Source organism: Labrus mixtus, chromosome 9, assembly GCF_963584025.1.
Source record: "Labrus mixtus chromosome 9, fLabMix1.1, whole genome shotgun sequence".
Classification (NCBI taxonomy): domain Eukaryota; kingdom Metazoa; phylum Chordata; class Actinopteri; order Labriformes; family Labridae; genus Labrus; species Labrus mixtus.
The window spans coordinates 3,748,828-3,775,066 of record NC_083620.1 but is presented as its reverse complement, the minus strand read 5'-3'; the positions used below and the strand labels follow the sequence as shown (position 1 = coordinate 3,775,066).

General features: G+C 41.7%; 1 protein-coding gene across 1 annotated transcript in view; it reads right to left on the bottom strand.

Moving 5' to 3' along the window:
* Window positions 1-23,288, bottom strand: part of LOC132980076 (alpha-2-macroglobulin-like) — a 30,099-nt gene extending 6,811 nt beyond the window's left edge. The window contains exons 1-27 of the mRNA XM_061045991.1: window positions 23,175-23,288; window positions 22,893-23,073; window positions 21,986-22,139; window positions 21,705-21,757; window positions 21,325-21,345; window positions 20,345-20,510; window positions 20,179-20,263; window positions 19,916-20,066; window positions 19,564-19,681; window positions 19,341-19,450; window positions 19,084-19,251; window positions 17,363-17,590; window positions 17,179-17,242; window positions 15,639-15,784; window positions 15,404-15,553; window positions 15,110-15,256; window positions 14,835-14,990; window positions 14,564-14,676; window positions 13,646-13,871; window positions 12,790-12,916; window positions 4,638-4,759; window positions 4,066-4,117; window positions 3,859-3,942; window positions 2,516-2,692; window positions 1,514-1,589; window positions 1,143-1,299; window positions 883-957 (exon numbers count right to left, since the gene is read on the bottom strand). Of these exons, the coding sequence (XP_060901974.1) occupies window positions 883-957; window positions 1,143-1,299; window positions 1,514-1,589; window positions 2,516-2,692; window positions 3,859-3,942; window positions 4,066-4,117; window positions 4,638-4,759; window positions 12,790-12,916; window positions 13,646-13,871; window positions 14,564-14,676; window positions 14,835-14,990; window positions 15,110-15,256; window positions 15,404-15,553; window positions 15,639-15,784; window positions 17,179-17,242; window positions 17,363-17,590; window positions 19,084-19,251; window positions 19,341-19,450; window positions 19,564-19,681; window positions 19,916-20,066; window positions 20,179-20,263; window positions 20,345-20,510; window positions 21,325-21,345; window positions 21,705-21,757; window positions 21,986-22,139; window positions 22,893-23,073; window positions 23,175-23,260 (3,393 nt within the window). The 5' untranslated portion in view covers window positions 23,261-23,288. The remainder of the gene's footprint in view (window positions 1-882; window positions 958-1,142; window positions 1,300-1,513; window positions 1,590-2,515; window positions 2,693-3,858; window positions 3,943-4,065; window positions 4,118-4,637; window positions 4,760-12,789; window positions 12,917-13,645; window positions 13,872-14,563; window positions 14,677-14,834; window positions 14,991-15,109; window positions 15,257-15,403; window positions 15,554-15,638; window positions 15,785-17,178; window positions 17,243-17,362; window positions 17,591-19,083; window positions 19,252-19,340; window positions 19,451-19,563; window positions 19,682-19,915; window positions 20,067-20,178; window positions 20,264-20,344; window positions 20,511-21,324; window positions 21,346-21,704; window positions 21,758-21,985; window positions 22,140-22,892; window positions 23,074-23,174) is intronic.
* Window positions 23,289-26,239: the final 2,951 nt, after the last annotated feature.

Sequence of the window (26,239 nt, the reverse complement as noted above, 5' to 3'; positions counted from 1 at the left end):
TTTATTCACTTCTAAGAATCAGAATAAAGCCTGATCAGGTTAAAAAGGCCAATCTGAAGACTCTGAATGCTGTTTGTTATTCAGATCAATATCCATGCAAACACTTGATCCCATCGTTTCTTTCCTGGTCGGTGTAAAATGATTCTGACTGCTCATTTCTGCCCCTCTCCACAGACATGCTAATATCTGGCTGACAGTCCTCCTGCACTCTAACCGTTAAATGACTGAAGTGAGTTTGCAGCTTTAATTAGGGAGAACAGCAGAAAAACACAATACACAGGCCAGTGACAGTCTGACCATCTGGGATTTGGTCAAATGCCGGAATGGCCGACCAACTATGGGCCGTTTGGGTCACAAAGAAGGATCACAACGTAAAATGGGTGAGCTGTCATGCTGAGAATAAACGATTGTAGGCACCGACACCTGAGGTTAAATGAGCATGACAAAACTGTTTCTTATATGGAGTATATAAAGACGTACTTTTCATGGGTAAGTCAAGAAGAAATTAAAAGTTTGCTTGATTCAAATCACATGTCAGCCTGCAGAGAATAAGTTCACAAAGGATGTGTTTTAGAACGTGAGGTAAACAAAGTAAAACTGCTTTTTGTCATTCTGGTGACCCACTGTGACATTCATGTGCGTGTGTGTGTGTGTGTGTGTCTCAAGTCTCATGGTCTTGGATGGATATTATTCTACGCTTTTTAGGAAAAACATGCCTCAGCTTCCAGTTAATGAGGACATGGCATTCATCGATGTTAGAGCACAGGTGTGCTGTGTGTCAGTCGATGTCTGGGGACAAAGTTCACTCCAGGAGTCACACTTCATAATAGAAATAAGAAAACAACGACGAAGCTGTTTGTCCTTGAACAAGTCTCTACTCACATTACTGGATGAGTTCATCTCCAAGAAGGCAGCAGTGATGTACGCACTGAGAGTCACTTCATCAGAGACGCCGCCCTGAAGAGAGAGAGCAAACAGAGATTTGTATTTACTGTGACAGGGATGTCCAACGACAATTACACAAAAGTTTATAAAAAATATAAATTTCTGGCATTTCATGTTTCCCATGCCGATAAAGATTTTTTTAATTTTGAATTTGACCCATTTTAATCTTATGTCATTTCTACACAGTTTGTGTTTACCTTCATTCTGTTGTTGAAGAGTTTCCCCGACTTTTGGAAACAGCCATGTTCCTGTTGTTTGCTCACCAGCCAAGACTTTGACTCTGCAATCTTTTTTGGGTCAATGAAGACGAAAGACTGTGCTTTGGCGAAGGATCTCAGCACGAAAGCCGTCAGCCTGAGGACATTAAACAAAGTTACACCGTAATCTAAGTGAATACTTGATTTTGATTGGCTGCAGGGTGTCTGTTTATTCCAGATAATGAACCTCTTTACTCCCCATCCTGCCTTTGTTTGGTGCACGTTATACCCCACTGTCTCCTCACATTTCCTGTCTCTCTGTAGAGAAGTCATTAGAACAAGGGACTTATAGGATTCAGTAATGTTCTCACCAAGTGTTCCCTGATCCGCTTCCAAATGTGCTGTAAGCTCCTCCCTCATGCTTGTAGTTCAGCTGTCTCTGGTAGCCTGTAGAACAATCACAGATGATGACACAGACTCACATTACACTTGTTCAAAACTCAGAAAAACTTGCTTTATGTGTGAGCTGATGTGAGAACACAGCGGGAAATATTCAGGAGAATTCACAGTGAGCAAGTTGAAGGCGGTGTTGACGTTTATATTCTGCTACCGTTGCACGATTATAGACTGTATGCTAACGTTTGTTGTGATCTCTCTCAGTGCACTTTCTCACATTTCCCCCTGTAGTCTGAATCAGCCCTCTGCTGGGATCAGGATGATCGATGTTATCACAACCCCACCCAAAGGTTTAAACAACACAACTTTAGATTTGATCAGGTTAAAACAGGATTAGATCACCTGATCTAAATCCATTACGAAACCATTTTTTAAACTTTGAACAACCGGGCCCAGCAGGTGTTTAAATCTGCTCTACACATGTTTTACTTCAGTAAAGATTAAATCAAAGCATCATGGGGCTTATCATCCATGTGTGGCCTGCTGTCCAAGTTTTCTAATAGAATAGCTGTTTCCTGTTTTGAAACACATTCAGAATTCAAAGTTTAGCATCAAATAAATGATGATATCTTAATAAATCATCTTTTTTAAGATGTTTTTTTAAATAAATGTCATGGATATGTTTATAATCTCACATTACCTTTGATTATGTCTCTCAGTATGAGCCATGGTTTCTCTTACAACAAGACTTTTTTTTTTGTTTAGGTGTGTTTCTCAATTGGTGTCTATATGTGATGTTACTATGACAACCATTGTACTTCATCTGCATAACTATCCTACCTGCAGGAATCTTTAGTTTTTAACACATCATGTACTTTATTCTAAGTTAGTAAAAACAGTGAGGTACGTTGATAGAAGGAGGAGATAGAATAATTCTCTTTTTTTGTTGCATTGATATGAAAACAACAGATACACACCACTGGTCAGGAAGTTGCCCGCCTTCTCCATGATGGCCGGGGTCAGCTGCTGCGTGTTCTTCAGGTATTGGAGGATGTAGATGTTCGGGGCCAGAAGCGCCATGTTCTGCTCGCCGCATCCATACGGCATCTGCAGCAGACCGTCCAGGTTCTTCAGAGCTCGGCCCAGGATGTCACCTGAACAAAAACGCTGACTTTATTTCTTGGTGCAAACATGCTGACTTGTGTTAATTTACCTGTCAATGGTTAAATGTTGAGCACATCAACAACACTGGGCCTCACTCAGAAACACACTTACACAGTTTTTACATTCTTACAGTCACCAATGGTTTCTTATCTGGGATTTATTCTCAGCTAAAAAGAAAATCTACAAACACTCGAAAGGACTTTTAGGCACAACTGAGTGCTTATTAAGAGAAATGAAATCGTTTGATCTGAAATCTGAGGGTGAAAGTGAAACAGAAGTGAGAAACATATTTATTCAGAATCAAAACATATTGAGGATTAATTTGTGCTAAAACTTTTGTCTGTGAAATGATTGAACGTGTGGCAGATTGGCATATAAATATCTGCGTCTAAAGGCAGGTTATAACTGTTGACTTTGCCTGATCTCTTTTCAACGTCATTTTAGAGATTGTGACCTAAGTTCTTAGTTTGTTCATCATTTAACATTTTTAAGGTTAGACCAAACATTGCATGATTCAAATAAAAGTGGACTACATTTAAAACATACCGTCAAATTTTGTGTATAAGACACACTTTAATAACTTTGTCATCTTAAAGGTCTGCTGTGTCATATACTGTATACCTGTGCGACCAACATACCAGTCTAAAACGCACAGATACACAGCTGCACAGAAACTGCACGTTGATGACTCGAAATCATCACAAATTAGTTTAAACCTTTTTTCCCTCGGAGAGACCCCCAAAACAGACTGTGGCTTATAGCGGAGAGATTTGATTATTATAAATGTGCAAAATAAATGATCATTTCAGTAATTAGAAGTGTGTAAGTAAGCTTCTGAGTCTTGAGTGTTTGTTGATTTTGTCTTCAGTTGTAACAACAAATCCCAGATAAGATAAGAAAACTTTGGGAAATGTCAGAGTCATCTTAAAAACTTGGAAAAGAGTTGAGGAGAAATATCTTCCTAAGAAGAGTTGGTGACTAAGGTTCATCGATCTTTTCTCAACCTTACTAGTCGAGCTCTTTGTAAAAACCATGAATACAGCGGTCCATAAATCCTTTCAGGGCAACGCCACACATCAAAGTCTGTTAATAGCTGTTAAGATGCACATTTTAAAGACAATCACTCCAGTCACTCAAAGAGAAATCATCAGTTTACCCAGGACTGAAACAAGAGCACGGGCAGATCCATCAATCACATTCTCAGGGAGCGATATCTCTACTTCCTCTGTCAAAGTCTCATCTGCAAACAGAGAACAAATCCTTTACAGAGAAGAACAAAACAAGGACTCAGTATGCAAACAAAGATGTCAAAAAGATTGACATGATGATGTCGGGAAGAATCTCTTGCATTGACCACGCTGACCTTTGGGACAGAGCAGCCAGTTGTGGGTCTTGATCACCTCGGTTCCTTCAGCCTGAGGAGCAGAGATGATGTCAGTTCCACATATTTTGCATGTGATGCTATTGATAATACTGTAATACTACACAAAAGAAAAGCTGATCTCAATATCATGTCTAGTCTTTTTGTAGCCTGATGCTATGACACTTTGATACATATAAACGCTGGTCTAAATTAGACACATGTATTCATGATTTGAAGTATTTGGTTGTCTGTGCAGTGAAGCGCCTGTTTCTTCTTTATTTGACACTAAATGTAAAAGTTACTGATCGCTCTGCAGGCTCAGAGGAAACAACCTGAATACTGTCAGTTGTCAAGTTTGTCTAATACAAATCAGGAGAAGCAGCAGCCAGACATTTCTCTGTTGATCCAAGAAAAAAAGAAAGATGACAACAAAGCCAGAGTGCTGTCTCATATAGAGGTCAACCCCAAATAAAAGCAGGGCATAGATTCAAGTAAATAAAATCCAGATATATTAATTTGAGTTTCGCTCTATGAGTTACAGATTCTTTTTCATTTTGTTGTAAGGTACAAACCTTTACAATGAGGGATTTTGTGACCACGTCGACGCGACCTCTCTCTGGCACGCTCACTATCTCATTGTCACATGAAGTGTGAGACGCCACAGCCTCGGCGGTCACAGACACGTTCACAACCCCTGAAACAAAGGGGAAAAACACATTATAAACTATATGCCAGATAGACTGTTTTCACTAGAGTAGAACATCCATCCATCCATCCATCCATCTATCCATTCATTTTCTTCCGCTTATCCAAGGTCGGGTCGCGGTGGTAGCAGGCGCAGTAAGTCAACCCAGACTTCTGTCTCCCCAGCAACGTTTTCCAGCTCCTCCTGGGAGATTCCGAGGCATTCCCAGGCTAGACAGGATATATAATCCCTCCAGCGCATTCTGGGTCAGCCCCGGGGTCTCCTCCCAGTTGGTCATGCCTGGAAAACCTCTAAAGGCAGGCATCCAGGGGGCATCCTTAACAGATGCCCAAACCACCTCAACTGGCTCCTTTCGATGTGGAGGAGCAGCGGCTCTACTCCGAGCTCCTCCCGAATGTCCGAGCTCCTCACCCTATCTCTAAGGCTGAGCCCAGCTACCTTCCGGAGGAAGCACATTTCGGCCGCTTGTATCCAAGATCTCATTCTTCACTACCCTTAGCTCATGACCATAGGTGAGGGTTGGAACGTAGATCGACCGGTAAATCGAGAGCTTTGCCTTCAGGCTCAGCTCCCTCTTCGCCAAAACGGTCCGGCACAACGCCTGCATTACTGCTGACGCCGAGCTAATCCGTCTGTCAATCTCACACTACATCCTACCCTCACTCGTGAACAAGACCCCGAGATACTTGAACTCCTCCACTTGGGGCAAGGACTCACTCCCCACCCGGAGAGAGCAATCCCCCTTTTCCGACAGAGAACCATGGCCTCGGACTTGGAGGTGCTAACCCTCATCCAAGCCGCTTCGCACTCGGCTGCAAACCGCCTCAATGCCTGCTGGAGGTCCCAGCTTAAGGAAGCCAACAAAACCACGTCATCTGCAAAAAGCAGAGACGAGATATTGAGGTCCCCAAACTGGAAACCCTCCTCCCCCCGGCTGCTCCTTGAGATCCTGTCCATGAAGATCACAAACAGGACCAGTGACAAGGGGCAACCCCGGCGGAGGCCCACACGCACTGGGAACGTGTCTGACTTTGTGCCGAGGATGTGACACAGCTCTCACTTTGGTCATACAGGGACCAGATGGCTCGTACTGAATAATAATAATAATAATAATAATAACTTTATTTCTATAGCACCTTTTAAAAACACAGGTTTACAAAGTGCTTTGACAAACAGCAAAAACAAGAACAAACTAAAGCAAACACAAACAAATGCAAAATACTAAGAATAATTAAATACAATTCAACAGAAAAGAACCCAAAGTGCACAATACCCAACAGACATATATAACCCGACCATCACAAGAACCATTATAAGAACCCAGGCAACACAAGAACCCAACAACACGAGCTGAGACCAAGAGGACCAAAGATTTAAAAATATGTAAGAAACTAAAAGAGATAAAAGAAAATAAAAAGATAACAGCAATAAGAAGGTAAGAGCAATAAAAGAAATAGAAACAAGTGGTTAAAGGATCAAAAAAACCCAAACTATAATATTAATAAAAATACAAAGTAAATATAAATATGAAACATAAATAGACAAAGTAAGTAAGATAAGAAATTACCAAGTTAAAACACAAGAGTAGATTAAGATATGAGCATAAATACGAGATAAGACCATAAATAAAAGGACAGTAAGAAGTAAAAGAAGATAAAAATAGTAAAACCAGTAAGAAAAGACATTAAGAAGACGACATCACATAAAAGCAAGTCTGTAAAAGTATGTTTTAAGAAGGGATTTAAAAGAATTGAGGGAATCTGCAAGTCTTATCTCCTCAGGGAGGTCGTTCCAATGTCGAGGGGCCCTGACTGAAAAGGCCCGGTCACCTTTAGTTTTAAGTCTCGACTTTGGAACGACCAGGAGGCCCCCACCTGAGGATCTAAGACTGCGGGCTGGCTCATATGGTGTCAGTAGCTCTGTTATATAGCTTGGAGCCAACCCCGTCCGTGCTTTAAAAGTAATGAGTAAAATCTTAAAATCGATTCTAAAACATACAGGAAGCCAATGTAATGAAGCTAAAATTGGAGTGATGTGATGTCGTCTGTTACAACCAGTAAGAAGCCTAGCTGCTGCATTTTGGACTAGCTGGAGGTGAGACAGTGACTTATTTGTGATTCCGGAAAAGAGGGAGTTACAGTAGTCAAGTCGGGAGAAAATGAGGGCATGGATGATCTTTTCAAGGTCTGGTTGGGTTAGAATTGTTTTAAATTTGGAGATGGTGCGTAGATGGAAGAAGCATGATCGGACAACTGTTTTGATATGGGATTCAAAGGTGAGATTGCAATCGAATGTTATTCCTAGATTTCTGGCGGTGGGTTGGACATTGGCGAATAAGGGACCGTGGCTGCTCTTTGAGATATGAGTGGAGTTTGGCGGGTTGAATACTATGATTTCAGATTTAGAATTGTTCAGTTGGAGAAAGTTTTGTGCCATCCAGCAGTTGATATCGTTTAGGCAGTTTCTGACAGCAGCTAGGCTCATAGCTTCCTCAGGTCTCAAAGGAAGGTATATCTGTGTGTCGTCTGCGTAGCAGTGAAAGGAGACATTGTGGCGTTCAATTATTTGGCCAAGAGGCAGCATATAAATGGAGAATAAAATGGGACCTAAAACCGAACCTTGCGGTACACCACAGGTAATGTTAGAGGTAGAGGAGGAGTAGTTACCGATGGTGACTGCGAAGGTTCTTTCTAAAAGATAAGAGTAAAACCAGCTAAGTGCAGTATTCTTTAAACCAACCCATTTTCTGAGACGACCAGTTAAAATTGTGTCATCAACAGTATCAAAAGATGCGCTAAGATCTAAAAGAATTAAAATTGTGCCCTCCCCTCTATCTGTTGCTAAAAGAAGGTCATTGGTTACCTTGAGGAGGGCAGTCTCTGTGCTGTGACAAGCTCTAAAACTGGATTGGAATTTCTCAAAGAGGTTATTTTCAGTCATAAAAGATAAAAGTTGTGTTGAAACCACCTTTTCTAAAACTTTTGATAAAAATGGAAGTTTTGAGATTGGTCTAAAATTGTTAAAATCAGTGGGATCAAGGTTGGGTTTCTTTAAAAGTGGTTGGACCACAGCATGTTTAAAAGCAGAGGGGACTACACCTTCCGCCAAGGAACTATTAATAATGGATAAAATATTGGGTCCAACTGTGTTAAAAACCTCTTTGAGAAATGTTGTGGGAATAAAATCAAGGCTGCACGTAGCTGATTTCATGTGGGTTGAAATTTCAGATAAAAAGGTCAAGGACACCGGCTCAAAACTGCTAAAATAACTGTTAAGTTCCCTGCTGGTAAAATACGGTCTGGGGGGATGATTTGTTGCCTAATGTCCTTGACTTTATTAGTAAAATAAGTTAAAAACTTCTCACATAGATCCTGAGAAGGATCAGTAAAATAAGAAGGGGAGGGGGTGGTGATTGATTCTAAAACATTAAATAAAATTCTGGGGTTAGTAAGTTGTTAGGGCTGAGACCACTGTATAAAACAAGATCAAGTGTGTGGCCCTTAGAGTGAGTGGGTTCCTGTATTGCCTGAGTAAGGTTAAAAGATTCTAGAATATCCATAAAATCACCCGCGAGGGACTGAGAGGGGCAACAGACAAGTATGTTAAAATCACCTAAAACAAGGATTTTATCATACTTGGAAATAAAAACTCTGAAAACTCTGCAATAAAAACATTGTTAGGTCTGGGTGGTCTGTAGATGATTCAAATTAACACAGGATCTTTTAAGTTAACAATAAAACCAAGATGCTCAAATGATGTAAAATGAGTGTGTAAAATTGGAGAGCATTTCAAATCTTTTAAATTTTTAAAATGAATAACAGCAACCCCCCCTCCTCGGCCTGACAGCCTGGGCTGATGAAGGTGAGTGAAATCAGGGGGGGTTGCTTCAATCAGAGGACTGCAATCTCCCATAGTCAACCAGGTCTCAGTGACAATAAAAAAGTCCAGATTATTATGATTTATAAAATCAAGGCAGATAAAAGATTTATTATTAAGGGATCTGATATTTAAAAGACCAAAGTTAGCTGAAGTGCAATTAAAGGTTGGTTGTGGGAGAGGTTGGAGGCGTACTTGGGTGAGATTGGAGTGGTTACAGTAATTGACAGGTGACAGATGTTGATGAGACAGTCTACTGGTGACGTGTACAGTGATAGTGAATTCAGTGCTGTGGTCTGTGACAGTAGCGAGTGTATGTAGTTATTGGAGGACAGAGAAGAAGGAGAAAAAGAGTGACACCAGGTGTGAGGAGCAGGGGAGGAGCTTGCTGTGAGTAGATTGTTCTGAGGTGAAACAGGTGAGAGGGGATTGGAAGTGGGTGTGTGCTCAGATGGATGTCATACAGGTGTTGAGGACTAGACAGCGTGCTGGATATTAGCGGACAACATTTGACTGCCCAACGGATTTGGATGAATCCCGTCGCTTTTAAAAAGTGTAGGACGGTTCCAGAACAGGTTAAAATTGTCAATAAAATCAAGGTTGTGTGATTTGCAAGCGTGCTGGAGCCAGGTGTGCAGGGAGAGGATACGGCTAAAACGCTCAGGACCACGATCAAAGGTTGGAATGGGTCCAGAGATAAAAACTGATTTTCCACAGTTCTTTAAAACCTTAAAAAGGAGATTAAAATCCTTTTTGGTGCACTCAGATTGCCGCCGGGAAGAGTCGTTTGTGCCCACGTGTACAACGACTCTCTTAATTGAGTCTGGGAGTGAAGGCAGAAGACTGAGGAGTTTGTCTAGGACTACGGGGACAGTGGCGCCGGGAAGACAGTGTGTGGTGGCATTAAAGAAGCGGACATTCCTGGTGATTGAATCTCCAATGATAAGAGTTGTCGGGGGAAAAAGAGGGCAAGGAGGTGATGAGTGTGTGCTACCTGGATCGGCCTGCGGGCGCTCGGCCGTTACCACCTGCGGTAAAGCGGGCGGGTCATGCTGAGGTGACTGCAGTGAAGCAGACCGCCGCCGCGGCTCAGCCGGAGGAAGACCCCCAGAGCGTCTGGTGACAGCCTCCTGCAGCATTTTCCGGCGGTTCTTCCCAGTGGCCGAGTGGCGGGCCTCCCGACCAGAAGAACGCGCTGCAGGTGGAGGTGAGGTGGCAAATCCATGTGGAGCCTTGGCGGAGTGGCAAGTAGTTCCGTTTGGTGCAGGAGTACGCACAGCGGCAGCAGAAGCCTCCTCCAGTCCCAGGCCGACCGGAGCCTCATCCTTCAGCACCGTGAAGCAGTTGTGGAGGGTCATCCGGGGTTGCGGAGGGGCCAGATGGTCCGTCTTCCGCCTGCGGCGCACCACGTCGGTCCAGGGTAGCTCGGGCGGCTTCAGAGTGGAGCTGTGTACTGGGGCCAGCAGCCTCTTTCCTGGCGCGCCCTCGGAGTTACCTGATGGGGCCGGTGTTGTGGCGTCCTGGTCCAGCGCAGTGAGGGTGCTGGCCAGACCCTCTGTCCCAACGCCATCAGTGCCCGAGGCCCCTGTACTGAGGTCTCCCATAGAGCGGTGCCCAGTCGTTTCGGCTACCGGTCCCTCCGGGTAGGCCCGCGCGAGGCCGAGGTGAGTGGAGGTCATCCAGGGAAGAGTGGCGGCAGAGGCAGACACCAGCTTTGATGCCGGCGAGGATGGTGCGGATGGCGATCAGACCGCCAGGCTCGAGGACTGCATATAAGATATGTGTTTTGACTGTGCAGCAGCCACGGAAACAAAGCCTTCAATCAGATGGTCCTTGTTCCGAAGTTCGGACTTAAGGCGTTCGATATCGTCCTTTAACTGTGAGTACTGATGTTCGCAGTTCGTACACACAGACATGGCTAGCTCCAGATGTTTACAAACAGTTTTAAGCTAGCATAAGTCTTCCAGTGGCAGGCTTCAGTGATTACCACACTTTAAAAGTAATATCCAAACACCCAAAGGCTAAAAATGTTTATCTATGTTGAATAAATACTTAAAACTTAAAACTTAAAAACACAAGTATAACCGAGGAAGTAGTTAAAACTTGATAAAAAATAAAAAGTTTTGGCAGCGCTTCTCTCCAGTGAGCAAAGACGCCGACGCATGCGCAGGATGAACCAACTACGCGGGAGTGACAAATGCCCAGGGGCCCCATATTCCCGCAGTACCCCCCACATGATCCCCCGAGGGATATGGTCAAAAGCCTTCTCCAAATCCACAAAACACACGTAGACTGGATGAGCAAATTCCCATGCTCCCCCAAGAAGCCCTGCAAGGGTAAAGAGCTGGTCCACTGTCCCACGGCCAGGACGGAATCCACATTGTTCCTCCTGTATACAAGGTTCAACAGTCAGCCGGAGACTCCTTTCCAGCACCCTAGAGTAAGCTTTCCCCGAAAGGCTGAGAAGTGTGATACCCCGATTATTGGAGCACAACCTCCGGTCCCCCTTTTTGAAAATGGGAACCACCACACCGGTTTGCCTCTCCACAGGCACTGTCCCAGATTTCCACGAGACAGCCAAGACAGCCCAACAATGTCCAGAGCCTTTAGCGACTCAGGGCAAATCTCATAGACACCTGGCGCCTTGCCACTGAGGAGCTTTCTAACTGCCTCAGTGACCTCTGCCAACGTTAGTGGTAAGGCTTCCCCTGGATCTTCACACTCTGCCTCCTCTTCAGAGGATGTGTTGTCTGGGTTCAGGAGTTCCTCAAAGTATTCCTTCCACCGCCCAACAATGTCCCTAGTTCGGGTCAGCAGTTCTCCACCCCTGCTGACAACAGCCTGGGGAAAGCCCTGCTCTCCCTTCCTGAGCCGTCGGACGGTTTGCCAGAATCTCCTTGAGGCCAACCAAAAGTCCTTCTCCAAAGCCTCCCCAAACTCCTCACACACCCGGGTTTTTGCTTCCGCAACCACTGAAGCCACAGCCCTCCGAACCACCAGATACCTGTCAGCTGCTTCCAGAGACCCCTGGGCTAACCAAGCCCGAAAGGCCTCCTTCTTCAGCCTGACGGCTTACTTCACCACTGGTGTCCACCAGCGGGTTCTAAGGTTGCCGCCACGACAGGCACTGACGGTCTTCTGGCCACTCCTAGCCGCAGCTTCTACAATAGAGGCTTTGAACATGGACCACTGGCACTCCATCTCCCCAACCTACCCCAGGATGAGGGAGAAGTTCTTCCAGAGGTGGGAGTTGAAGACCCCATGGACAGGGGCCTCTGCCAGACGTTCCGCACTACACGTTTGGGTTTGCCAGGTCTGTCTGGCAGCCTTCCCCGTCATCTGATCCAACTCACTACCAGGTGGTGATCAGTTGACAGCACTGCTCCTCTCTTTACCCAAGTGTCCAAAACATACGGCCGCAGATCTGACGAAACAACTACAAAGTCAATCATCGATCTTTGGCCTCTGGTGTTCTGGTACCAGGTACACTTATGAACATCCCTATGTTTGAACATGGTGTTTGTAATGGCCAATCCATGACTAGCACAGAAGTCCAACAATTAAACACCACTCGGGTTCAGATCGGGCAGGACGTTCCTCCCAATCACCCCCCTCCACGTGTCACCGTCGTCGCCCACGTGAGCGTTGAAGTCCCCCGGCAGAGGGGACCCCAGACTACAGAGTCTCCAGGCGGAACCCCTTCCAGGTACCCAACCAGAGACTCCAAGGAAGTACTCTGAACTGCGGTTAGGTGCATATGCACATACAACACTCAGAGCCTGAACAACCTGAAGTCGCAGAGAGGTGACCCTCTTGTTCACCGGGGAAAACTCCAACACAGCGGCAACTCAGCCGGGGGCTTGTGAGTATCCCCACACCCGCCCAGCGCCTCTCACCCTGGGCAACTCCAGAAAAAGAGAGAGTCCAGACCCTCTCCAGGAGTTTGGTTCCAGAACCAATGGACGCTGTTGCTTCACCTGCCACGTTACTGTCGTTCTTTTTATGTCTCGTTACGCCTCCTGAGACGCAAGTGACTCAGGAAGATATCAGGAACAGCCTGTCTGAAACTTACTCGACATTTTCAGGAGAGCATGAGTAAAAATGTCTAGTGTCACATAGACAACAATAAACTTGTCCCTCACCTAAAGCTGTGGGATCCATGATCCAGCTGAGGGTCTTGCGCTCATTGCCACACAAACAGGATGTGTACTGGTCACCAGAGAGGGGGGTGAGGGTGTAATCCAAGGAGGGGGCTGGAGTCACAGTGACCTGTTCAAAAGAGACAACTCTGTATTTTATGATCAAAACGAAAACAATTAATCAATCTGAAAAAAGACCCAGACAAGCTCTTCATAATGACATTGATAAACTTTTGATCCAGAAAAGAAAGTTGATTATGCATGACTGTGTGTGTTAAAAAAATGTTTTTTTAACGTTATTTTAACTGATTTCAAGAATTAAAAGACATACAAGTACGTTGTTAGTGCTGAAGATATATCTGCTTTACTGGAGTATTTTCTAACAACTATTTACTTTAACCCCTTCATATTACAGCCTCTCCTTTTTTTAAGGTGAATTTTGGGGCTAGTTATGCCTTTATTTGAGAGACAGGACTGTGGATAGAGATAGAGAGAGAGCGGGGAATGACATGCAGGAAAGGTCTGATTCGAACCCGGGCCATCCTCTGTACATGGGACAAACTAACCAGTAGGACACCGGTTTCACCACTGTCAGAAGAGCTTTGTTAGACTCAATTAAAAAAAAACGGATGCTGTCAGTGCAGCGGGGGTAAACTCGAAGTGACGCCAGGGGCCCTTGAAGATTAAAATCATATTGTCTAAGGTAGGAGGGATGCTACAGTGCCTTCTTCAGGCACTGACCAGATCTGTTCTTCTTCAGGTTGTGGAAGTGTTGAGACCAAGACAAGTAGTGGTTCTTTTCGGATATTAAAGCAAACGTTTCACATTGTTATGTTGTAGGGGTAAAAGCATTCATTACCATGATGCAGCTGGGCAGGTAGTTGAAGACGGTCGCCTTCAGCTCAAAGTTCTCGCCTCGGATGATGGAGTAAGGCAGGCTGAGCTCCAGGAAGAAAGGCTGGAAGACAGTGAGCTCTTTACGAGGAGCTAAACCGAAACCCTGAGGGGACAAACAATAAGCCTCCGTCTCCCAGGTGGTGATGGTGTCAGGAACAGTGAGGGGCACATCCTTTGTCCCAGACTCTCTGAATCAGCAAAAACAAAGAAACACATCGGTCTCTGTTATGGCTTGAAAATTTCAAGAGATCTCAGATTTCTCTACAGGAAATCTCACACTAATTGTCACACTGAATAACAGCATTAAGAGTTTCCACAGTTAAAAAATTCAACAGTCCAACATTATTTGAGTGCTTTCAAACCTGATTACAACCTTGCCATCAGCATCAAAGCTGTGTGGGATGGATCAACAAACATTTCTTAAGTAAACTCATTTTTTATCAAGAAGAAGCTTTAGTCTCTTTCCCTGCTCTTTTCTCTGATTGGCTGTTGTGATCCTGCTTGGAGAGTAAGACCTAAGCCATGTTTTTATGAAGCACAAACATGTTTGGCCTTTAACCCATACCATTTAAAAATGTATTTCCAGTTTATTGTAATTGTCTAAACTGCATTTTGGTTCCTTTCTTCTTAAGGTTTTCTTTCCACCCTTTTGTTTTTAAGATGAGGTCTTTGGCCGCCCCATTCACCACATGACACATGGATTTGAATGTGAATCTTTGGTGTAACATAATGAGGTAACGCTATAACATCAAAACATTTCTAGCGCCTTATCGTGAAGTTCATGCTAAAACATTTAATCCTGCAGGCATCACTGCATACCATCATGTGTAAATTTTGAAAATCTTTGGTACATTTTGCCAGTCGTGTAATAGAAGCTCACCCAACTTCCACAAGGTCCCAGATCCAAGTCTCAGGGAAAAAACTGCGGACTGTCTCTATAACTGAAGACTCCTTATTGCTTGGAAAATCAGATGAACTAGACAAGGCCATAATCTGTGGCACATAAACCCTATATCTGCCATAACCTCTTCCTCCTGTAGAGAAACCAGAAAATATTTCATCAGAACATGAGGATGTTCTGCTTTATATTTTACAACAGCTTCTGAATGGCTCGGGAAAGGCTCCTTATCAAACAGATGCAAAAAAACAACAATACCAAACGATGACAAATTCAACGAGCAAGTATGATAAATTAAAGATAAAAAGTCACCATAGCCCCGGTGGCCCCGGTGGTATTCTTCTCCTCTATAGGTGAGGCATGATGGTGTCCGAATAAACAAATTGGTTACCATCTTCAGCCCAACATTCTAGATACAACAACAACAACAACAACAACAACAACAACAACAACAAAGAAAGATTACTTAAAAATGTATTAAACACAACAACCAAACCTTTAATATTGGAAACATTGCACAAGAATTACCTGGAAAACGTTGTAAGCATCATCTTCAGCACGCCGTGGGCGGTACGGCAGAAAGGATCTTTTTGATCTCACTGTCAGGCACTCTAAAGCATCTTCAGCTGAGTATGGAATATGGGTAGATTTTCTGACTGGCAACAAATTAAATATCTGAAAAGACAGGAATGGCAGCAAAAATGAGTTTCCAATGAGTTTCCAATGAGTTTCCAACAGGAGAAATATTGGTCTGTCATGTTAAAAAGAGTCACCTGGTTCTTGATGGAGACTAATAGGCACTTAGCTTATTGAAGCATTTACCTTTTCTGCGTCCAGAGTTTTCCCGGGCTCCTTGATGAGGACGCTCTGGTCGATAGCGCTCACACCACACAGAGAGTCCGGCTGGGCTGTCAACTTTAGGGTGTTTTCTTCTCCTGGGACAGCTGAGGATGGAGAAAACTCCAGCGACACCTGACACAAAGAAAAACTGATATTGTCAATGGGACAACAATAACTATTTTTGAAACCAACAAATCTGGGAGACGTCAACACTGACCTTGTGACTGAAGCATTTCTCAGTGGAGAAGTCAGAACTGTGCGCGATCACCGTCTCACTGGGGAGGACAGAGTAAGCCACAACCTGGACGTCTGGGGACATCTCAGGGGACACTCTGAACTTAAAGGACATCTCGCCCTCAGTCACTGAAACAGTGAAACAGGCTTTTAATAGACAGAATTATCTAAATGGTCAACAGGTTACCCCGTGCACAGCTGATACGTTCTCAAGTACGCACAGTTGCAACTTGACGGAACAAACCATGAAAAATAAATGAAAACTCTGTGGTACACTGAAAATAACTTTATTGCATTTTATTGTGATCGAACAACGTGTTTCGCCTGCGGCTTCATCAGGCTGTCCGAATGTGATATCACACTTCGTATGATTGATTAATTCAGTGGTTCTGGAACTTCTTTTTCTGGGAAGATGAAAATGTTTTCATGTGCCCCCACCCTTCATCTAACACATCAAGATGTATCCACTTTTACTGCATTGAAAACAAATCCTATATTTTTAGAAATTATGTCAAAGATTGGCTGCAAAAAGTTCAGAATAGCAGTTCAGTGTGTGACAAACTGAAAACACTAGCAAGCGACTAAACTGAAAGTTGTGACGTCTGGTTTGAAAGGTGTTTGAGTCTTTCAAAGTCATAACTTTGAGAACCATGCTTTGCTTGCGTTGTAAAAACAGTATGCATTGTTTAGGTTAAAGGTAAGGTTGATAATTTTCTCTAAATACACTTTTTAATATTTTGGTTGAACTTGTGTTTAGGTCCTGACAGAAATTAATGACTCATGTGCTCTGAAAAAGGAACGAAGAAAATCCTCCATCTGTATCAGTTGTAAGCCTGTAAAAACTTTGACCAATGTCTGCACGAGGTACCAATCTGATGAACCAATCACACGCCTCCCTGTCTCCCTACTCGTTCTCTACCCCATGTTTGACCGAGCCCACACTCAAAGCATGAGCTGAGGTCTCCTTCTTGACCAATGGCGCTTGTGTATGTAAGTGAGGGGCGAGGCTTTTGAGGAAGAACAGAGGGGAGGGGATGGGTGCAGACGGAACACCGAGGGAATGCTACTCTCAAAATCATGCTAGTTTCTGAAAATTACCAACACTGCCTTTAAGCGTTGCCAGGTTCCCCTGTCAAAACTCTGGGCCCGACCTTAGGCTCCCAGTCCTTATTTTAGGAATCACCAGATAAATGGAATTTATCGTTTAACATTTCATGATAAATATTCAAATATAACCACACCAAATCCACTACAGTAAAAGTTAACAGAAATCTTAACGACTTGGACCCTGTATTACAAAGTAAGAAGGCTTTAGTGGATTTAGATTTTCAGTGGCTTTAAAACAAAGTTCAGTTTGTGTTTGTTGAGTGAAGAACCTCTGGGTTACGCAAAAAGATATGAAATCCTGCCTCCCTCTCTCTAGTGAAGAAATCTTTAACCTGAGAGGTTAGACAAACATTTACATTCTGGGCCCACGTAGCAAGAAAGTTCCTGATTCATGATTAAAGCCAATATTTTAATACCTGATCTATCTTGGACTTCAACCTGTTTGAATCCTTGCCATACAATGACTCCTCGGGATAAGACCTGTGGAGTTTAAAAGACACATAGAATAAGTAATACTCTCTCACAGTAACACCTCATTCTCATTACAGCAGATTACAAAGTGATATAAAATATGAATATACTTAGAAACAGTTCACCTACCAGATACATCACATCTGCAGAGCCCTGTGCTTCCCCGACTACAACGAAACGGATGAAGATTTCTTCTTCTGTGTCACAGGCAAGTGGTTGATCCTTCTTCTGCACCTCCAGGGAGCTGATTGTTTTAGTTTCTGGAGCAAAAGGTTTGACCGAGGTCAGTGTGTGCTCTCCGGTTTGGTAGTAAGGAGATCGATGCCCGTCGTACCTCACTGAGGGTTTGCTGCTTACCTAGATCGTGGAGTGAAGTTCAGAAATGAGCCTATGTCTGTTGACCTTAAACCAAGTTCAACAAAGAGAGAATAATTTCAATTTGAATTCCATCCCCCCCTCCTCTGGAACAATGCACACTGCATCATGTTATTTTCGGGTTTGAACTTTAAACCTGTTTATTGCAAGTAACACAGTATCTTGTTCAGTATCATGCCGCTGAAGTAAACCAGGGTAAACTATGATGGAGTAATATACTGCATAGTATAAAACAACTTGGTAGTCAACTCAGTATACAACTTCAGAACCCTCTGTGTAACTTACTATTACTATCCCGACGTGGGAGTATATGGGTAGTGATGTCAATCATCAGATTTTATGTCTGTATGTTTTGTTTTTGTGTTTGTAGATACATGTTGATACAGATCCCTAAAAGGCATAACTGTTGATCATTATAACTGATGGAAGACGGAATCTGTATATCACATATTCTGTTCTCAACAAGGACTGTTTCCCTGCAAAGAAACCAAATCCCATTCAACACGATTGGTCAACTCAACTAAAGCGGGGTTCACACTACAAGATAATCGGGCCGATTTTGGACCTGATTCCCTCCTTCCGACCAACGTCAGCGAAGGCCGGCTATCTGATGTTCCAAAGATTATCTGGTCAGATTCTCCTGTGGTATGAGGTGTGTTGAGAGTGATTTTAACCTCTCCGATCTGCTAGGAAGATGATCGGTGCCGCCCCGATTTGAAATCATAAATATTAAACGTGTTCAACATTTACGATCAGAAATCCTGTGGGGTGGACGGCCGAGCACGGACTCTGTGAATTGTCACGTGGAACGGAACAATAGCCAATAGGGAAGCAAGCTGACTGAAGCAGGAAACACAACAAACATTACCATGGCGACAACAGCAATCACGAAGCCTAAAGTTAAATGGATGTCATGAATTCAGGACCAACTTGTTGATTTGTGGCAACAACACAAGTTATATACAACGTGTCCTGTAAAACAAACCACAATCCAACTGACAAGGAAAGGAGTTTGTACCAGCTAACAGCTAGCCACATTTAGCTTGCCCGTCATGTTTGTTTTCTCTTAAATCGCGTCTGACCGTGCAACATTACACTTTGTGATAATCGAGACTCTGGTTGTCAGCGAATTAATCGGTTAGTGTGTGGTGTGCAATGAGACGATCAACTCGGCACACCACACACTATGCGATCTGAACTGTTAATCAGGCAGGATTGTTGTCATGTGTGGGGTCTCTCATGTTTTCAAAATCGTTTAAGATTTAAAAAATCTTGTAGTGTGTACCAGGCTTTAGTCTCAACAAAACAGAAAGCAGTACGTTCCTCTTCATAAGACTCCAAAATCCAGTCATATGCAGATATTTGTGCAGATGATCTGAGAGGATCAGTAGAAGCATATTGGTAATTTAGGTCTTGACCTTTTTGTGTGTTTTGATGTTGTCTTAGTTTTTAGTGCAGTTTCACATCGTACTTACGACAAGCTGGATGTCTTGTTTAAACTCAGCTGTGCTTATTGTGAAAGCTGCGACACCCTCACTGTCAGTTGTGAGATTCTGCAGCAGACGGGATGACCACCTCTCTCCCTCAAACAGGTGCACCTTCATGTCAGGAATGGGCGTGTTGTCGTAAGTAACAGCTTTGACCTGTTAAAAGCACAAAGGTGTACGACTAAGAATACAAGGTTGGACTGTGTACAGGATCTGATGCATAAGTGGTGAGAGCGTGCACTTACTTTTCCCTCCACATCTGATCCTTTGTCGTAAATCTTGGGTGTGTCCATGAAGAAAACCTTTCCGATAACGTAGGATATATCAAGTCTCTTCTGACTATCATGTGCAATACCTGTTCAAGAAGCCTCAGTGTTAAAGCTCTTAAAGATGTAAACAATAAATACACAAGATTCTCTTGAGAGATTAACTGTCTTTCTCAAATTTATATCCAAGATTGACACTTGCCTGTTCCTTCCTCCTCCACGCTGGCCTTGAGATGCAGTGAATCTTGCAGAACTTTTTGGTCAAGTTTTGTGAAAGTTGACATCTTGATGAGAAAAGTTGCGCAGCCGGCCTTATCTGCCTAAAGAGTTTAATCAAAGATAATAAATTAAAATCAAATAAAGGACATTTAGGTTCAATCCCCAACGAGTTGAAGCTGGGTTCAATCTGGTTTCCATGGTGGAAAACAATCTTCAGTTATTGTTTTGGAATGATAACATAGGTGACTTTATATATTCTCTTCTGTTTTCTGATGTATACAGTATGTTGTATGTCAAATAGTGCACAAGCTTTGTAAGGTTCCAGCAGACTCTACCTGTTTTATCTCCATGTAAGATGGGGCAGTTATCTCAGGGAGGCCATCTGGATTATCAGGGGTAGCTTGATAGTTCCTTGTATAATAGCGACTGAGAGGTCGGTGCATCTCAATTTTAACATTTCCTGGTACAGGCTGCCCGTATGTATACCTACATAGATAGACAAATAAAACATGTGGTGTTTGAATAGAGACATTTTCTCACCAAACTGTAACTATGTTAGTTTGTTTAAGAGTGAACGAATGAAAAAAGTGTGACTTACTTTGCACAAACTTCAACTTTGATGTCTTCTTGCCCGATACTAACTTCACCTGGTGCTTCTACTTTTACCTCAAATCTCGGCAAAACTGCAGACAAAACCTCATTTTTATTATTGCTACAATACAAATGTATTGAAATAGAAGGTATTAAAACAAACAATAACTCACCGTATTTCTCCACCTTAAAGTTATGCAAAATCTTCTCATCACCAATCGACACAATGACATTGTAGGTTCCTTCGCGGGCCTCAGAGTTCAAGGAGTAAGAAAGCTGCAATATTGTCCCATTGGATTCTTTTTGTAACCACTGTCCAACCCTGTTGCTGGCTGAATCCTGTAGTCATGACAAAAGTGGGGAATTAAAATACAGAGAAAACATGTCTTCAAAACAGAATAAAGCCCAGTCCACCCTGCTTCATGTTGATCCTTCTCTAAATGTTAGACAACATTGGGCAATGCATTTAGCATAAAAGTCAAAAAATGTTAAATGGCTTTCACTTTTTCAAACAAAACTTCCTCCCTGAAAAAAGCAAGAATGGTTAACTCAAAGAATAAAACACATGCATCCTTGTGCCTAACAGCTCCAGAGCATCTCTACACATGTGGATGAAGTGCGGAGACGCTGACAGTCATGGACAGTTTTAACATCTGTTTATATAAAAGTAAAGTCAACGTCCCATTTACAGAATTAATTTACAATCCATTAACTTTTAAAATAGACAGAGGGGGAATTGTTTTTCTGATGACTGGAAAGTTTACGACTGACATCTCTTATAAATACTGCGGCGCAGTTACCACCAACTCACAACAGGCTCTTTTTACTTCCCTAAAAATGTGTGGCTGTTAGCACCTGTGTTTGGGAATTAGATGCTTTTTGCAATAACGGCGATTTGCATGAAATGGGGCCAACTTCTTTCCCAAATGACAGCATAAAAGCTCATTTTAATACACCCAACAAACACCGCCGCATAGAGACGCTGTTTGCTCTGCAGTGCAATAAGAGTTGTAGTGAACACTTGATTTGTGAATTAGACATTGTCTTTTTGACACTTGTGCACAGGTTTAGCGTCTGCAATAGTCGTGTAATCCTTTTGTGAAACAGGTCCTGATTCAACAACATTAAAAAAGGCATGTCGATATTGTCTTACCTCAATTTCAATGACAGTGTACTGTGAAAAAAATAAGAAAGAGAGATGCATTAGAGGGCATTTTGATTCATATTCTTTTCATTGTTGTCAGTGTCTTTCCATAGAAAATCAGTCTGTTTAATTCTTTTCAGTTTTTATTGTATAAAACACTGTTAATGTATTTCTTTATTTCTACTCTTTAAGAGGCTTCTTATCATAATCACAGGGTTGGCTTTCTAGTGAGGTTCAGGAACAAACTGCTATACAACTTTTACATTGGTTGAACAAAACAACACATGTTTAACTGTTACAGTAAATCTATTCAAATATATAATCAGATCAGCCCAAGTACCAATCTTTAGATTAATAAAATCTAATAATCCAGGAATTGAAACACTTACCAAGCGATTGACAGGTCTCAATTTGCTGTCCAGTGAAACGACTCTGAAATTCACTGAGGAATTTGAAAAGATATCATGAAGTTAAAACATCTCATCATCTCAGTATTCTATTCAATCCATCAATCAATCAAATCAAATCAATCAAATCAATTTATAAATCATTAAAAATATTCTCAGACCCTTTAAATACCAATTGTAAACTACTCAAAAGTTATTGATTATTTCATACACAAACAGAGATCTTCTGTTCACGTCATCATAGGTAAACTAATCAGCGTTACCTGTTTGTCCTGGGAGGTAGATCGGTTTATCTGTTTGGACGAATGTGCTTGGCTGGTAGGCTTTGATCATAACTTTTCGGACTTCTTTTGAGTAAAACGTTGCCCCTCGGACCTCCACCTCCAACATCCGGACTTCATTTTGTACTAAAGGAGCCTGTGGAAGAAGGGTACTTTTCTTAGACACCTGGAGAAACACTTACACATGAAAACTCTCTCAAACACTTTGGTAGAATTTCAATCCTAACTGTCCGGCTTGAGTTTACATATATTTACTTTAATGATCTTGAAGAATTTACAAGAAAGCTCAATAGTTTTAGATCACTTATTGTTAAATCATTTCTTGATTCAAACAACACATTTAAAAATGAGCTTTTATAGGTTTTAGAAGCAAAACGGAGATTAGAAAAACGTTTTGTTTGGTTAAAGTGGGGCGATTAATTGATTATGAAACGGATGGAAATTTATATCAATGTCTTGTTATGAGCTGCAAACACAAACAAGAACATGAGATATTAGTTTATTTGTTCTTATATGGGTATGTATTAAGCCCGTAATCACTGCTGGGGGGTCGGTGTTAGAAAAGATGATTTCCTGCGTGTTGCAGAAACATCCTTTTGTGACATTTTCCACATAAGATATTCAACATTTAATTGTTCGATGAATGCAGGGAGAGATCAGAACAAGATAAGCAAAGTATGAGAGGTGCCACTTTGTCTACAGGGGGCGCCAAAATGAACACAAACAGAAAGTTGCTCACAGGGGTTCATTTGGTTGTGAAAGCTGATTATTTTGTTGGTACCCCTGTGTTATGATTTTCCGTTTTTAGTGTCCAAATGAAGTCGTGTTTTTAGAAGTTATGACACAAATTCCACAGAGAATTTAAGCAAAAAGAATCTCAAAAGCTGACCATGAACTTAATGCAGGTGTGAAACTCCTGACTGGATGTTTCCTCCATGAGAGTCACATTCTGCTGCAGGGACCTCAGAGTGACGGTCATGACCAGAGTCTCGTTGGGCTTCAAGAGGCTCGCACAGAACGGCGTTTCAGCTCCGGCTTCAATGACTGCAGGAATGGTGACCATGAACTGCCTACACACATAAAATTGAGCATCGAAATATTTAACATTGAGCTAACAATCAAACAAAAGTGTGAATTTGATCCATTTTATAAACAATGAAAGTGAACTTACGGCCCTGCCACTGCTTGATCCACACACATCCAACTCAGGTAGACAAACAGTGTCCATGTTAACATCTGAACCCCAGGACGACCCATGGCTGACTGTGATGAGCCCCAGAGACGGCCTGTGTTAAATAAACTCTGCCAAAAATCAATGCACCTCTCCCCCACATCACACACGCCCACTCATCCATTCTGGAAAGCTTTTTATTCAATCATTTACCGTGCATATGAAGCCAAAGTCCTAGGTTTTTTCAGAAGGGCTGAAAGTTCAGAAGGAAAATTAAAATGCGTTAACAGAAATGCTTCTTAATTTTCAGAATATGGGTGCATTATTTGACTGAAAAATAGAAATTATACTAATTTATCCAATTTGCATGTTAGTTTTCATCTTCAAAAATGCACATTCATTAACTAAATTCAAATGAAAAACAAAATGATATTTACGTTTTAATTCCGTATAAATCAAATTAAAATGCTAATTTGAAAATTAAAATGCATTAACAGAAACACGTTTTAATTTGGTGCATTTTTTGACCTATATTTAAAATATGAGAAGAATGGTAAAACATTATATTTAGTAACATGATTTATATAACTGTAATATTATTTAAAGGCATTTAACAGGTAAATAAGGGTGATGTTTATATCAATACTGTAAATAAGGGTGATGTTTATATAAATACTGTAAATAATGGTGGATATATCTGTCAAATTCTAGCAAAGACCTGAGTGCATCGACACTTTTCATAAATGAGTTTAACAAATTTTAAACCAATTTTGTCTTAACGTATCCAAACCTTTTTTTTTCGTAATATATATATATTATTATAAAACCGTGTTTGATTTGAAACCTTGAAAACAAATACACAATAAAATGTAGCTTTTTATCTCATCAGTGACATCTTCATTCTTACCAACTTAGATCATTCTGATTGGTCCTGGTTATGGTGGTTAATCATATATTATATAATTATTATATATATGATATTATTATATATGAAGACTATAGTAAGTAAAAAGAATAAAGACAACATGTTCACAGAGTAGCTTATTCTGTTGTTTTTGTCATGGTTATAGCAAAAATATATATATTTAGAGATGTGAAATGCTGAATAAATCCACTTTATGGTCTTAACCAACCACTAGGTGGCACCATTAAACAGCGTGATGGAGTCGTTGCTGAGAGTGGCTGGACTTCATGTTTTTGTTTACATGTTTAATGTCTCAATTTAGAGTTACTAAACTAATTTCTGCTCTCTTTCTTTGTTCTTCTTTATTTAGACAGAAAGTTAAAAAAAACCCAACTCATTTATGGTTTTAATTTTTTCTCTTTTGAGAATATTGAGTCCAACATTTTATTTCATGGTGTTTTTACTTTTTCAACATTATTTTTAATATTGCATATTTTATGACAGACATTGTATCATCTGAATAGACAAGTCATGGATGATGGTCAAATACAGCTCGTGTGTTATTTGTGGTGACTATTCCACTAGTCCAGAGGAGGAGGAGAGGCTGGGGATAAAACCCTGACACAATATTTGTTTACCTCAGATTCATGTCAGTCTCAGTCCGTCTCCTCTTCAGGGAGATTTTAGGAGGATTGTACCTTAACATACAAACCAATGTAAACTGCTTGAATAAATCACAGACAGGAGAAGTGAGAAAAGGTAATTATGCAGTATTTCCTTTCTATGTTATTTCATTGCTCATATTCTTTAACCTTCCATCCAATACCTCCAGAATTTAGCATAACGTCTTTAAGAAAAGGTCAACTTCTCAATGCGATACATTGCCATTACTATCCATTCCCCTTTTGCTGGTCCTTCCTTGTCTTTCCACCATAGTCACCTCCTGCTTTTTTGTTCACTTCAAGTAGTATTTTCAGAAGGTATATGTCCTGTGCATTAAATGAAGCTGGTATAGTCTTGAAATATAAAGTGCCAAAACGACTTGGTAGTTAGTTATATTTTAAGTTAAACATGAGGCAATTCAGCTGAGACCTAAAGAAGAGAGTTTGACAGGTCAAAGCAGAAAACTCACAGCTGTCATGAGTTTTATTATAAATGAAAACTTAAACCTAACCATTTCAGAAAGGCAGCTCACATTACCAGGGTCCTAAATGTTACCACCTCGATTAAAAAAAAAACAGATATCTGTATGGTTCTATTAGTTAGTAATTAGAAACCCTAGCGATTATTCTTCTTCTCGTTCTTAGTCCGCCTCTTTGCGGCCACTTTTGAGGGCCTGAATGTGCCCGAAAACTCACCAAACTTTCCACAGTCATCAGGTCTCATGAAAAATTTTATATTTTGGTGGTTTGTGCGCTGCACGTTATTTCGTCAAAGGGCGTGGCCGTGGCGTACGTTTTAACTTTTTTGAGCGTTTTGGCAAGTTGCCAAAAAAGTAAATGCTTATATCTTTGCCATCTAGTGTTCAATCAATTTCAAATTTCTCATGCATGATACAGGACCCGTCCTGAACACATCCATGATCGACATTTTTGGATTAGTCACAGCACCACCTGTTGACAACAGGAAGTTACTGCTTCTCAATTAGCATTAGCCATTGCTACAAGGTAGCTCATTTTCCCCTCAAAATTGGTGTGGACCATGCTATCACCTTGGCCATACAACACTTTCAACCTCAAACGCCTACGTCCAACGCTGTCACCATACGGACGCGTCGCTCATCAAAACACACGCTCATCAAACAGGAAGTAGTTTTTTCACGGGCTTAACATAGTCGTACTGTCCCGAAACTTCATACATATAATCCTGGTATTAAAGTCAATCATGTTATACCGTTTAAGTGAGTGGGCGTGGCTTAATGGCTCAATGGCGCCCCCTGCAATATTTCAAACATTCAGGCCCCACGTTGCACGTTGAACCTACAATTCTGAATTTTACTATGCATTTCCAACATGACAAAACCTACAAAAAAGGCTCTTCAACAGGGTTGGCCTCTGAACACATTGACAAAACAATAATATAGTTTAACCATAGCGCCCCCTACTGCAAATAATAAGTACTACCTCCCATATATAATGTCAGATTTTCAACAAATTTCACA